Source organism: Protopterus annectens, chromosome 2.part2 (assembly GCF_019279795.1).
Source record: "Protopterus annectens isolate FY-2018-M chromosome 2.part2, PAN1.0, whole genome shotgun sequence".
NCBI lineage: Eukaryota > Metazoa > Chordata > Ceratodontiformes > Protopteridae > Protopterus > Protopterus annectens.
The window spans coordinates 613,442,497-613,458,315 of NC_056730.1; the positions used below are offsets into that span (position 1 = coordinate 613,442,497).

A 15,819-nucleotide genomic window follows, 5' to 3' on the forward strand; every position below is an offset into this window, starting at 1 on the left:
ATTTAAAAAAAAATATTGAGCAAGAGCATGTTGTAAGTGAAACTGGAGCTGCAATTCCATTAGTACCCACCTTAACGTGACATGGACCACCAACATTTTCATTCATACCTCTTCCAATAAAGCTCACTTGTATTATTAGATAATCAAACAGCACCAAAAAACCAATAATACCAAATCCACGTAGGAGGACACAGTGAAAGAAGAAAACAAGCCAGCAATAGCGTACAATCCCTTTTAATTTCCGCTTTCATCACTCGACTTCCTCAGAATTCTGAAGTCGAGTGACGAAAGCGGAAATTAAAAGGGATTGTACGCTATTGCTGGCTTGTTTTCTTCTTTCACTGTGTCCTCGTACGTGATTTTGTATTATTAGATAACTGGTATTCCTCTAGGCTTTAATAATTTTATATTGAATTTTACAGATGTGTCTTTATCCCTTATTTCTGTGTGTAAAGTTCATTCCTTCACTAAACATTTCCCTTCTTACTACCAGCTTTTTGTATCAGTGATGCTCTCCCTAAGTAAATTAATGACTGTGGGACTTATTAAAAATGTCCTTCTCCTTTTTATCATCTTCCAAGTGACTGACTTCTGTACTTGCAGATAAAACATATAAAGCTGTCTGTTAAGACTCTAGAATACAAGCTGAGCAAATGTAAGCTATAGCATTAATCAATTCTATGCTTGTAATCCCAGATGATAATAACAATTTCCTCAATAAAGCCAAAACTATGGATGAGTTGACTACATATAGATTCAAATAAATCTGGATTAATTAAATGCAGAATTAAATGTCACTATACAGGCACCTATGCAGCTAAAAGTTGTTTAAGAGCATCTGCAAAACATAAGTTGTATTTATTTATTTGTTTATTTATCCTTTGTTGGCTACGTTAGTCCCACTAGGCTTGTGCTAGTATGTTTCAGAAAATAAGTTATTAGCAAAAACAATGGGTACTGTAAATAGTTGTTATGATGAACTTAAATAATCCCAGCAATTTAAAAAGAAAAAGTAACAAAAGCATTTCATTGAAAGCCCAGAGGCAAGTATTACCCCACCTTTTGTTAGTTATACAAGCATGTCATCCACAACAGTCTCTTTTAACTTCTACTTCTGCCAAGCTGAAAGTCGTCTAAATAGAAAGGTTCTTTCATGTTGTGCAAGGCTGTACATAAAAAAATAAACATAAATCACAAGAAAAATTAAAGGGCTGAATGTTATTTTCAGCTTCTCAGTCTGTAAAGTGGTACCAGCTGCAAAAATGCTCTGTCCTGTGTTTGTGATGATTACAAACCTTGTGTTTCTTCAAGTCTTGTGTAACTGGAATTGTACTGCAGGACACAACATGTCTGCATTTATCACACATTCAATAATACACAAAAAGCGTAAATACCAATGTTAAAAGTAATTTATTACAGGTCACTTTTGCATATAAGTCAAAAAGAAATTTGACCATAACAAGCAATAGGGATAAATCTCACAGTCCTTCTGAAATGCCAAGTCCTCTAGTTAAAATGTAACCCTGTTCATTAAACAATGATATTCCCTTCAACTTAATTCCCATCCACTGCCAGTTCGAATGGCTTCAACTAAATCAGTGGTGTGTATGAAACTAGTCACAGAGCCCTATATTGTTGTTTTTCATTCAGACAATTTTCAAAATTATTAACATTTCAATTTTAGGTTATTGTTGGTCTGTAATTAGAACAATTTACAGAAATGATATTCTTAATTCAAAAGCAAAAACGTTTTTAAAAAATAAACCACAAATGAAATTTCTTTGAAATCTACTACATATTATAAAAATATTTAAATAAAATATTACCTTTGTAGACAATGTGTGAGGGAAAAGTGAATATCATTGCTTCCAATGCAGTATAATAACATATCAGAACACTTGTGACCATCTATTTCTGGATTTGCAACATTCAGTATATGGTAATCTATTGTTTGTTTGCAAGATCAACAATATCTCATTAGAATACCCACAGGTTTATTTGTCAGTAACAGAGGTGAGAATAATGTGATGAGATTACTCATTATGCTAGGCACACCTTGATGTTTCTCTCTGTATAACCCTACCACACATCTCTTTGAAAGATTTGATTCATGAAATATATTTATAACTGCAGATAAATGGCTAGAAAGGTTAAACATGTGTAACCTGTGTATCTCATTTTAAAAAGCACATTCCCAGAATTGCTTTACATGCCTTACAAAACTGCTTCAGATACCACAAGAAGGAGAAATATCTTTCAGTGGTCTGAATGAAAGCAAAATATCACAAAGAAATAAAACAATGTCTTACTCTAATAACAAACCACATATTACAGAATTACAGACATTTAAACTGAAAGGTGCACAGCAAAGTCTACTGTTTCTAAATGTTTTTTGTATCATTTCTAAATGAATACCTGTTTATAAGCTACTTGCCATGAAGCTAATGTATGAATAATGAGGGAGTAATGATTTTCCACAGAAGAAAAAATAATCTTTCTTTAAGGTGCAACAGTTGATTTCAATATTTATCCATTTCTTTTTCAGATTTCATTATCTCCAGAAATATTCAGGCCTTCATCTTCATCATCTATCAGGTCAAAAGCATCTGTCCTGTCCGTCAACACTTCTTCAACCAGTGAAGATTCTGAAAGCAAAGAAGCAAAAAATTATATACAGTATCTAATGCAATCTGACAGATCTCAATAGATTTATTTATTAAATGTTTTGCCAGGAGGTGTGTGTGTGTGTGTGTGTGTGTGTGTGTGTGTATATATATACACACACACACACACACACACACACACACACACACACACACACACATACATATATGGAACCAACAGCTGACCCCTGTATGTGGATAGAAGTCACAAAGTAAGTAAAGGCCACTGCCTGCATTCAAAGCCACACATCAGGTAATATCTGTAAGTAAAATGCCCAGGAAAGAATCATTACCTTAAAGATGTGTTGGGTACAAGGGTCAAGTGGGATATGCTGGTCCTTCCAATAGAGCAAGGTGGTTTAGGAATACCTGATTTGAAGGGATATTTTAGAGCTACACAGTTACGGCTCATATACATGACATAATTGGAAAGCTACAATTCAAAGTGGGAAGGGATGATGATTAAATGGGGAGGATTCAAAAAATAAGGAGAAATTGGGATTGTGGGTACAGAACCTTAATGACAGTAGTAAAAGCCATACAGAATATTGAATTTATAAAGTGCAGAAAGTGTTCTATGAACTAAAGCCAACACAAGAATAGAGAAAGGAGATCCTACTGATAGGGATGACTGCAGTTAGGGGTACAGAGAATAGGCAAGATGGGGCTGGAATTTACTGGAGAAACCTGAAAAAGGAACCAAGGTACTGGGAACAAATAATTAAAGAAAGAAAGGTAATAGTGCATGACAAGGCCAAGAAGACATTTTGACTACAGACTAGACACTACCTCCCCTATCAGGCATTGATATCAGAGTAAACAGAACGAGACAGGGGAATCCTTAGTGAAAGACCTGATCTGGTAGAGTTTTTACTTGAATCTAGAACAGAAGCTACTGTTTAAAAGGGACAGTTGGGGGAGGCATATAAAATATTGCATGATAACTATAGGACTCTATCAGAGGAAGCTAGACAAGATTAGGAAGAGAAACTGGATAAGTAACTCACAAAGAAACAATGGAAGGACATATTTAGGGATGCCAAATATGCAACACAGTCTGGAAGATTTAGGATTTCCAGTTGGAAGTGTCTGCATATGCATTTTTATACCCCAAGGAGCCTCCAAAGAATTTTTCCTCAGGTAGATGGCAAATGTTGGAGGAGTGATGGGAAGAAAGAGGTAACTGGGAGCATATGTTGTTGGAGTGTAATGCGTTGGCAGACTTAAAAAAAATCCCTACACATTACTGTGTCAGAAATTTTAGGCAAGCAAATGGTGTGTAATTAAAGAAATTATTTTGGAGCTTGGATACAGGATCTGAACTGCCCAGAAATAATAAGGGTATGTTAAGTTTAATTCTGGTGGCTGCAAAAAAAGTTACTAGAAAATGGAAATCAAAGTCTAAACCAACTGTATTTGAAGTACAGAGATAAAATAACTGGAAGTGGAGTCTTTACAAAAGGGTAAGAGCAAATTACATAGAAAAAATGGAAATTGTGGGAAAAATTCATGCAGAATAATGTTTTGGAGGAGAGAAGTTGAAAGGAAGGCAGGAACATCAACATATGTAATGTTGAATTGATGATTAGTGTATATAAAATGCATATTTGGCATCCCTTGCAAAGCTATAAATGTCATTTGTTTATACCTACCTCCAGGAAACAACATCAATACCCTTGAAAATATCCTTAATTGGCTTTCTATTAATCTCCCACAAGAAACCAATATCCTAGGAGACTGTAATATCGACTGGCAGTCCTGTAATAATACACACCCCACCACCCATATTAACTTATATGGCTTCTCACAAACTATTAACTCCCCTACCAGAACTAATAAACCCAACAACAAAGAAAGTACCTTGGACTGGATACTTACTAATAATCCTCATCAAACGTACAAAGTAGGAACCCTCCCAGATGATCTAAGTGACCACTCCCTAACCTATATTATCAGATATAAAACTAACCTACCTCACCCTAACACTGTCAGAACAGTACGCAACAAAAAGCAATTTAACCTTCAACTCTTCCAGACAGAACTTAATCAGTGTAATTGGTCCCCACTAAAATCTCTCCCACTTGATGAAGCAGTAACCTATTTTAATGCCACATTTCTAGCCATCCTGAACCACCATGCCCCAGTATGCTCTGTTAGATGTAAAGCTAAACCAGCCCCCTGGCTCTCTAATACTACTAGGCAAAAGATCCTTCTGAGAAACAAAGCCTGGACAAAATGGCATACTACTAAAAATCCAACAGATCACCAAACGTTTAGGCAACTTAGAAATCATACTAAAAAATCCATCATGTTAGACAAAAAGAACTTTTACCTCCAGGCACAGCAGACCTATCAAATGAAACCTCAAAAGTTCTGGAACACCATTAACAAACTTCTTTACCCAGGACAATCTATCACTCCCAACCCACTAGGCTCCAACCCAGAGAGTCCCATTCACACTGCCAATGCCTTTAATTCTTTCTTTACCAATGCCATCCAAACTCTTGCTAGCCAACTATCTCCAAATACCACAAATCTGCCTACTTCATCTTCAAACCCTCCCCCATCATTTCAGTTACAACCTGTGTCTACTTCCAGTATATGCTCCCTTCTCCAAAAACTAAAACCTACCGCCCCTTCTGCTGACCAACTCCCAGCTGAATACCTTCAAAAAGGAGCTAAAGCCATTGCCTACCCCATATCCATTCTGATCAATAGAACCATAAGTGAAGGAAATATCCCATCAATCTGGAAAATTTCTTACATTATTCCACTACACAAAGGTGGAAATTCTTATGACTTCTCTAACTTTTGTCCTATAGCTCTACTATCTCCTCTAGCAAAAATTATGGAAAAGTGTATCCATAAGCAACTTCTTAACCACCTCCTTCAAAACAACTTACTTGCCAACTGTCAACATGGCTTCAGACCTTATCACAGTACCACCACTGCTCTATTATCATTCACAGATTGTATTAACCATAACTATAACAAAACTGTTCTTTCCTCTGCAGTATTCATTGATTTATCCAAAGCTTTTGACATGGTTAATCACCAACTCCTTTTACATATAATGAAATCTCTATCACTTAATCCCTTAGCTATAAATTGGTTCAAATCTTACCTAGAAAACAGACAGCAGGCTGTACTCTGGCACAGCAATCTTTCTAATCTACTTCCCATCTCCCTTGGTGTCCCTCAGGGTTCCATATTAGGTCCTCTTCTTTTTTCCATTTTTATTAATGACCTTCAGTCAGCATTTCCACACACTACCTGCATTCAATATGCTGATGACTCTACTATTATTTGCTCAGCCACTTCTCAAACCGAACTACAGACCCTTACCCAGAAAGCATTTAATACTGTTGAAGAATGGTTCACAAACTGTTGCCTAAACCTAAACCCCAAAAAAACTAAACTGCTACTCTTCTCACCAACCCGTAAGTCCACCCCCATACATTTCACACTTACATCTAATAATGGTACTCTTATTTCTCCCGACCCTACTACCAAACTCCTAGGAATAACAATAGACAATAACCTCAACTTTGATAGTCATATTAACGGTACAATAAAAACAGTCAACAAGAAACTAGGATCCCTCTATAGAATCAAACCCTTTCTTACACCAGTAGCCAGGACTGCTATAGCCAGAACTCACCTAATCTCTACTTTACTCTATGCTTCACCCATTTATACGAATCTTTCTAAAAACAACCTCAACAAACTGCCAGTATCCTATAATAATATTGCCAGATTTGCTACGGACTCTCCTTTCACCGCTTAATCTAAAACAACTTGATTGGCTAGAGTTTCTACACCATCTCAAATTTCTACAGCTTGCTATAGCCCACAAGACCCTGTATCAACCCACCAATATTCCAATACTCTCTAGCCTCTTTACCCCCTACAATAATCCAAAAAATTTACGCTCATCAAACAAACTTCTGTTTAACACTTGCAGATCCAACAACTCAGCAGGTGACTCCCTGTTCTCTAATACTGTTGGAAAGCTATGGAATTTACTACCCTCTGAACTCACAACTCTGTCTTCTCTTACACTTTTTAAAAAGAAACTCAAACTATACCTCAATACACACGGGTTATGTTCCTGCACTAATCCTGACTAACTTTCTTATTTCTCACCAATAACTACCATACATCATAGTCTAACCCCTATAGTTTTCCTTTTACCATAAAACTGCTAATGAATTTCATAAATATATGTATATAACATCCTCTCATTAATATTATTCCTTGCAGATACTGTCCTTGCTATGAACAGAGTATGGTAGTTAGTATTTCTCTAACAATGTTCAACTTTTTGCTATTTTTTTTTTTTTTTTTTTAAGAAAATAAATAAATAAATACAGTTTTATTTTTTAGTTCTAACTACAATTTTTATTTTGTATTTTGTATGTATCTTTACTGTTATTTCCTTCTTTATTGTATTTTGTAAGTTTCTTGGAGCTTTTCTCCCCGGGCCTCTATTGAAAATGGACATGTATCCAGTTAGACTAGCCCGGTCAACAAATGTAAAATAAAAAATAAAATAAATAAAATGATATTTGTATAAAAGCATATATGTAACCTATAAATTTTGTAATTGTGAACATATTAACATGGTTTGTTTTCTTATCTGTAAATGCATGTTTGCCTATCACCTAAGTGATTATTTAATAAAGGGGTTAAAAAAGATGTAGTGGGGTAGAGAACTTTTAAATGAAAATGCAGTCCAGACAGGCAAAGACAGTAAAGAGACAGTGGCTACAAATGGTTACAAGTGAGAGTAGCTTGACTTCTTTATATATAAAGGTGAACTAGGAAATAAGCAACATATATTAACAGCCTATGAGGTGGAATCCTTCAAAGCCCCCAGGGCTGTGGAAAATACGGCCCAGACCGCAGAATCCTTTATAAACGCATTCTATGAACACCTTCAGGAATGCATGGATCATGCGATCCCAAATAAAACCAAGACCCAATCCTGCAAAGGCAGACGTCCTGTCTGGTGGACCCCAGCCATAAACAAACTATACAATAGAAGGAGGAAGCTACTAAATGATAGAGCAAAATCCCAAAAAGGGAAGGCATCACTGATCAGTATTAGCAAAAAACTACGGGCACTCATAAAATTGTCTAAGGCCAGCTTCGAGAGGAAAATTGCACAGGGCACTAAGGATAATCACAAGGCTTCCTTTAGTTATGTTAGGAACCTGGGTGGTAATTCCCAGATATGCTCAGAATTAGTCCAAAATGACAAAAAATACACTGAACCCACAGACATTGCCAACATCCTAGCTGACAGGTTCAGTGCAAACTTCTCCCCCCCCTCCCCACCAAAAGGGCAAATATCTATCCCAGCTGAGTGCTGCCCCCCTGACATCTCAGATGCTCAGGTAAGAGCCGCCCTCTCCAAAGCAAAAAAACACAGCATCAATGGGACCAGACGGTGTCCCGGGCTGCGTCCTACATGAACTCCAAGAAGAGCTAAACCCAAACATAAAACTACTGTTCAATCTCAGCCTTACTACAGGATATGTGCCCAAAGAGTGGCGTACAGCAACAGTGGTCCCTCTCCATAAAGGTGGTGCCTCAACGGATCCTGGAAACTATTGCCCCATAAGCCTGACTAGCTTGGTCTGCAAATCTATGGAAAGGATCATCATGGACCTCATAAATAAAGATATTGGGGACCTACAGACCCTGGATCCTACCCAGTTCAGCTTTGTTAAGGGCAGATCCTGCCTCTTAAACCTGGTTGATTTCTTTGAAACAGTCACCAAGGCCATTGACGAGGGGAAGGTGGTCCACACAGCCTACCTGGACCTTGCAAAAGCCTTCGATACAATACCCCACTCGGGCATTATAGATAAGCTCACCAGCTTAAATATAAACCCCTATGTCACTAGATGGATTTCAAACTGGCTCAAGGACAGAACCCACATGGTTAGAATTGCTGGAGCCATGTCAGACTCCAAACCAGTTACAAGTGGTGTCCCACAAGGCTCAGTCCTGGGACCTCTCTTGTTCGGTATATATTTCTCGGAGGTACAGGCCAACACGGAAGGACTGTGGCTGACCAAGTTCGCAGATGACTGCAAACTGGGCCATAATCGACTCTCCAGCCGACACAAGCATCCTCCAAAAGGGCCTCATAGAAACAGACAACTGGTGCCAGAGCCATGGCCTCAAGCTAAATGCCAAAAGTGTATAGTCATCCCCTTTGGCAAAAACAAAGTGCCCACAAATTACCACATAGGTGGTAATCCATTAAGTACAGAAGAAGTAATTGGGGACCTGGGGACCCAAGTTGATAGCAATCTCTCATTTGACAACCACGTGGCCAAATTGGTTAGAAAAACATTTTATATAGCCCACCTAATCATGAAGGGATTCACATCTAGATCAGGGGAGGTCATCGTGCCTCTTTACTCATCCCTCATCAGGCCCATAATTTAGTACAATGCCCCTTTTGGGATGTACCTTACCAGACACCTGCAGCAACTGGAAAGACCCCAAAAGTACCTCACCAAGAGGATCAAAGGGCTCAAACAGATGCCATATGCTGCCCGGTTAAAGAAACTCCAGCTCTACTCAGTTGCATACCGCCTGTTCAGAGGCAATCTGTGCCTGACGTATAAAGCCATGTCCAACCCAGAATTAATGGACATGCTGCAGCTCAGAAAATCCAAATCCCATCGAGCTACGCACTCGAGAGACTTGAACCTCAGCACTGAAATAAATAGGACATGCTGGAGGGACAGATTCATAACCCAGAGGCTCCCTTCACTCTGGAATAAAATCCCAGTCCAGGTTAGGCAGAGTCCCTCATTGACTCTCTTCAAGAGGAATCTTGATGAGTGGATGGGAGATCGTAGGTTTACCCCAGGTATCACTTCTGTGTCACTGTAAGACAGAGGCACAGTATACTAACCTCGAAAAAGGGCATAGCAAAATAAATTTAAAATGGGTGGCGAAAGCCAAACACATTCTGGCTAGGCTTATAAATGCCCTAGGGCAGATAGCCTAGTATGAACCTATGAACCTATACTAAAACAAACTAACACCCCTTTCTACTGAGCCTAATAGTTTTACTTGGGTGACCTCAACTATCCCTCCTTTACCTGGAAAACCTACATTACTTTAAATAAGTATGCACAAAACTTCCTGGGCTTAATTAATCGTTACCTAGACCAACTGTCTATATTCTCAACTTTGGGCTCAAAAATAATGGACCTGGTTCTCTCCAATACTGCCACCTTATGGTCAATGTGAATAGTTAACACTTCACTGGTTAAATGTGGCCCCCATTCAATTACTCCCACTATATGGGTAAAACCTGATCTACCACAAAACCCCTTGTGTCTTTAAATACTACTATAAGCCAAATCTAATGCAGCTAAGACATGATGTGTTGAAATTCAACCATTCTTCTGACATTGGCAATCCCATCTCAAATGCTGCTACATCTGTGAATAATTTCTATGTTCACCTCAAAGCATGCACCAAGGCATCTGTCCTTATAAGATATAAATATAGTGCCAAATTCAGGAATAAACACTTACAGTGGGACCCTAGTATAAAGAAACTATACAATAAGAGGAAGAAATGCATAGCCAGTACAAACAAAGTCAATGCCCTGTCAGCAGAGAAGAATTCAAAAAGATCAACAAAGAACAAAATCAAATCCTTCAAACAAAAGTATGAATTGTAAACTGCTAGATCTGCCAATGACAACTAGAAAAATCTTCTTCAACTGTCATTAACCTAAGAGGTAATGCATAGCATGTTAAGAACTAATATAAAATAACAACCTTTACTCATACCCTAAGGACATAGGCCAATAAAATAAGGACAAATCCAGTTATAACTTTACTCCTCTGTCATCTCCTGACGTTCCCCAAATAAATAAAATAAAATAGACAGAAACTAGTGAAGAGTCCTTTCTGGCTATAGATGTACATACCAGGTGTTTATGTCAGATTAGTGAGTTTTCAAAAACCCGAACTTCATATGGTCTAGACCATATGTTCAAATGTCTGAAAACTTGAGGCATTTGGATCTGGGAGTCTATCATTTTCCCAACTGTAGTGTGATCACTAATTTAGTATAAATGATTTGCAAGGGGCATGGGAGGCACAGCCCCCCACATGAGGTTGCAGGGGGGCCTGCCCCCCCCCCCCCACTAAAATGTATATATTTTTTGTTTTGTTTCATTTGAGTTTTTAGAAAGTCAGACGTGGTGTCAACCATATGAAGTCTGGGTTTCCAAAATCTTGATAATCTGACATAAACCCACACATCAGATATATGGGTGACACTGTCTCTACCTACATGTACTTTCACACACATTCTAAAACAACTAAGTCTATGAATTAATGTGTGAGTTCAAACTGACTACCTGAATAAGTTCAAAAGCTAGAGGATATTGCATGAACTGTAAATATTACATGAGATGTTTGCTTACATGTCTGAAAGTGCACATTTGAAAGGATGAAACCAGCATTGGTTTGATAGTGTGATGTGTTTGCTAAAATGGACTGAAAGTGGTGGGAGAGCTTATTACCACTGTTAAGCTATACACTGTATCTGTGAGAGAGGCCATTCCTGCCTAGCACAAGAGTGACACACAAAGACACACACACACACACACACACACACACACACACACACACACACACACACACACACACACACACACACACACACACACACAGTAGTTAGTCACTACTGGATTCAAACCACCTCCTATGTAGAACACAGTATCAACTGCAAGCACCACAGGCAAATTTTTAATGCAGTTGTGATATAGAGCACATTTGAAAGTATGACCTCATCAGCATGTAGCTCAACAATTGCTTGTGTTAAAATGGGGAAAAATGATGGCTGAGCCCTCTTCCTCTGAAAATGTATTGCCTGAGTGGAAGTGTTTACATGAGATCTTCTGTTGAAGCTATATTTACCTGCCACAAGATGCTTATCCTCATCCCGGTTCCACAGTGTTGGATTCAAACAACCTACCTATCTAGTTACACACTCTAAAGGACACAGTATAAATTGTGAGCACCATGAGAGAAGTCTTCTTTTAATGTGGAGATAGAGCACAGTTGAAATGATGACCTCATCAGTATGTAGCAGAATAAATGTTAGTGTTAAAATTGCAAGAAACTGATGTGGGAGCCCTGTCTCAGTGTGAATGTTTCTCCTGGGTGGAAGTGTACATATCAGATCTATTGTTGTACTATATGTGCCTGAGACTAGAGACACACTCACACACACACACACACACACACACACACACACACACACACACACACACACGCACACGCACACGCACACGCACACGCACCAGTCATCTCTAAGCAGGTCCCAAATGCTCTCTCCAAGGCCAAAAATACTTGCTCCATATGTCCTGATAATGACAGCCTTCTTGCCAGTACCAGATGCTGTCTGGTAGACTCACTACTAAGAATATTCAGCCTCAGCCCCTTTATGCCAGAGGAGTTGAGAACTGTTGTAGTCATTCCCCTCCACAAGGGGATCCATTTCTGATTATGGAAACTATAGACCTATAAGATTCACCAGCCTTATCTGCAAAACAATGGAACACATCATTATGAAACTTAATTACAAGGGCAAAGCCAGTTGGAGCTTCTTAAATAAAGATCTTGCCTCCTGCACCTGGTGGGTTACTTTGGATATGTCATTGATGAATTAAACTCAGACATATTGGTTCATACTGCCTACTTGGATCTAGCCAAGGCCTTTGATAACACCCCATGTTCTGACAATATTCACAAGATGATTAATCTAAATGTAAATCAGTATGCTACCAACTGGATAGCAAAATGGTTAACTAACAGAATCCAATCTGTTAGTGTGGGTGGCCTCTCTCTTTAAATAGAGTAGTTATCAGCTGTGTCCCTCAGAAATCAGTCTTTGAACAACTTTTTTTTGGTATTTACTTCTTTGATGGCATCAAAGATGTGGCTGACTAAGTTGGCAGATGCCCGTGAACTGGAGTTGTCATTAACTCCACACCTGACTCCATCTGACTCTTCAGGAGTGACTGACATGCACCATTAACTGGTACCCAGATTATGACCTTAAAGTAAATGGAAAGCAATGCAGCATTGTGCCTTTAGGCAAACATGGGTACCAATGCACCTCCCACATTGCTGATGCCCTTTGGAAGTGTGCTCAGCTGTTAAAGATAACGAGCTACCCTTTGGTTACAATGTATCCACTGTTGTTAGGAAATCCTTTCATCTTGCCACACTAATCACCAGGGCTACTTTTTACAGATCTTAGGAAGTTCTCATCCCTCTCTACTCCTCCCCCATAATCAGGCCCATAAGAGGGTGTAATGTCCCCTTTACTATGGACTAGTCTAAGCATATAACCAAATATGAGAGACTGCAGCATTTTCCTGATAATCAAGGGCATGGCTTCTGTAAGCTACCCAAACCACCTTAAATGCTTTCTCTCTTTTTCTGTTTCCTACAGACTCTTGAGAGTCCATATCTCTCTAGCCTGCAAAATCTCAAAGGATCCAGTCCTATGTGACCTACTGCACATTCACTAAACTAACAACTCCCTCAGTACCAAGACCCAGACAAGATAAATACATATCCCAGAGAATTCATCTTCTATGGAACAGAACACTCCATTTTAAGATACAAATTAATATTATTTCCTACATTTATAAAAAGTACGAGAGCACAATAGCTGATCTACAATTTGGAATGATTGTGCCAACAAAGACCTATGTGGAGAAAGAAATTTGAAAAAAAAAAGCATGCCACAAATGTTCTTGTGCTTCCATTTCACACAGATTTAGAAATAAATTATTTTACTTATTTTATTTTACATTTGTTAACAGGGAGTGTCTGACTGATCCGAAAAGGCCCTTTTTCAGCAGATGCCCGGGGAGAAAAGCTCCACGCAGAAAAATTACAGATACATTTAGTTATTTAGACATGATCAGTATACACACAAATTACAAAAGACATGTTTTTACAGTAGTATGCAGCACATCAACAGTTACAGTGGAGAGAACAAACACGAAAATATTAATTTAAAAATAAAGGTAATTAATAGATTTGTGATGTACAGCTGAAATTTGGAATATAGGTAGAATACATACATAGTATACAGGTAATTACCCTGGAAGGTACAGGTTTACTTCTTCTTCTTTTTTCGGCTTTTCCCAGTTAGGGGTCGCCACAGTGGATCATCTGTCCTCTCATGATTGGCAGTGGAGGTTTACGGTGTCGAGTTGCCAGCCCGGTGCCCAACCTTCCACAGAAGGCACACACATGCATACACTCACACCTAGGGCCAATTTAGAGTGTCCAATTCACCTACTGCATGTCTTTGGGATGTGGGAGGAAACTGGATCACCCGGAGGAAACCCACACGACCACAGGGAGGACATGCAGACTCCGCACAGAAGGCACCCCAGCTGAGAATCGAACCGGAGAACCTCTTGTATTAGAAGAAAATGTTTGCTAACTGTGTTCCAATGTTTCTTCTGTCAAATCAGAAAGCACAGTAATTAACTTCACCTGATGGCTGTACCATCACATAGTTCTATAAAACATGGCTGAAGCCCTGCTGTTGAGAGTAAGAGAGAATGAATACTATATATACTCTCCATCCTTCGTAATAGTGTCTCATATACTGCAAGCATGAACATTGACAGTGGTTATAGTTGAGAGAATATGCTTCATCTTCAGGATGGTCTGCATGATCTGAGAGCATGATGAAGAACAAAACATGATCATCTGAAAAAGGACTCACCAAGTCTGGTTTGTCTGCTCTTGTAACAGATGAACTTGCAACCTTCGCACATGCAAATATTACTTATCCTCAGCATTCTAATGGAAATAGCAAAGATTTATAAAGACCAGCACAAAGTGAGATTGAACTGACTTATCGACCACTGAAATTAATTGTGATGCAATGCATCATTTTTGAAATCTCTTTATCCCAATTTAAGAAATAATTGTTTATACCAAAGTTTTGTCTCTATCAGTCCATTCTCAAATGTATTGCATCTCAACATCCACAAAGGGCAAGATTTTGAATGCTGCGCTTAAAGTTAGTGGAACAAAAAGGCCTAGTGTTAACAAACTGGATCAGCCTATCCAATTATCATACATATGTAAGTTTTAATTCTAAAAAAACATTATTTAAATAAAATAAATGCAGTTTCCACAAATGTGCAAGTTAATCATAGCTCTTGCAACTCTTCTTGCATTGAATGTACTGTATTTATTGAGATATATAGAGAATCTCAGAAGTTATGGCAACTGTAGTTTAAATGAGAGTGATTCTAATACATCAAATTATATTACATTTGGTTGATACCAGAATTCTCCTATCTCTGTTTCATCCCATCTTTCCCATTATCTTTTCTACATCAGTTTCAAGCTTTCTTGAATAAGTTCACAGACTGCCTCTCTTCCAGCCATTCCAGTAATTCCTTCAGAAGGACACCAACCCTCTCCATCAAGATGTACTTTTATCAGTCTATGGAGTAGATAGCCCCTATAACTTGATGCTTGTGCCTTCTCCTGCTGCTTTACATCAACTCTGGTCTTAAAATGCTCCTGACATGATTTTATAAATTGAGTTAAAATACCCCTATATCTTCTCATCTCTGGAGAGAAGAACTCTATCTCAAATAGTCTGTGGTCATATCCAATGCACCCATCTGGTACCTTTCCTCTGGCCTCCTACCATCAGCCTATTGTCCCTCTCCTTGTATCCACCACAACTGCATGAAGTACCAAAGGTGTGGCCAGTTAGGTCCTTGTATTGTAAGATCCTTAACACTTAGCATGATGAGCCTGCCCCCTTCGGAATATACCCAGCCATTATTTCTGCCTCTGCCATATTACTCTGCTCCTGGTAGTTCACTGCAGTCATGATAAACAACCCCATTTTTTGTCTGTTCTTTTATCACCTGTTAAATTCACGGTAGATCATATTTCTTACCAGGATTACTGTGAGTCCTATGAAGTAGTGGATTATAATAGAGGTATTTTGTGGAGCCATTTGGGACCCTAATCTTCAGGGAGCTGTTGGCTGGCCAGTAAATGTTTTGCTGTATACAGTTGTTAGAAAGAAAGTATATATTCTGAAATTG

General features: G+C 38.6%; 1 protein-coding gene across 1 annotated transcript in view; it reads right to left on the minus strand.

The window, feature by feature from the left end:
• Nucleotides 1–1,391: 1,391 nt before the first annotated feature.
• LOC122795744 (kazal-type serine protease inhibitor domain-containing protein 1-like) overlaps nucleotides 1,392–15,819 on the minus strand; it is a 224,150-nt gene continuing 209,722 nt past the window's right edge. The window contains exon 4 of the mRNA XM_044064055.1: nucleotides 1,392–2,645. Coding sequence (XP_043919990.1) covers nucleotides 2,542–2,645 — 104 coding nt within the window. The 3' untranslated portion in view covers nucleotides 1,392–2,541. The remainder of the gene's footprint in view (nucleotides 2,646–15,819) is intronic.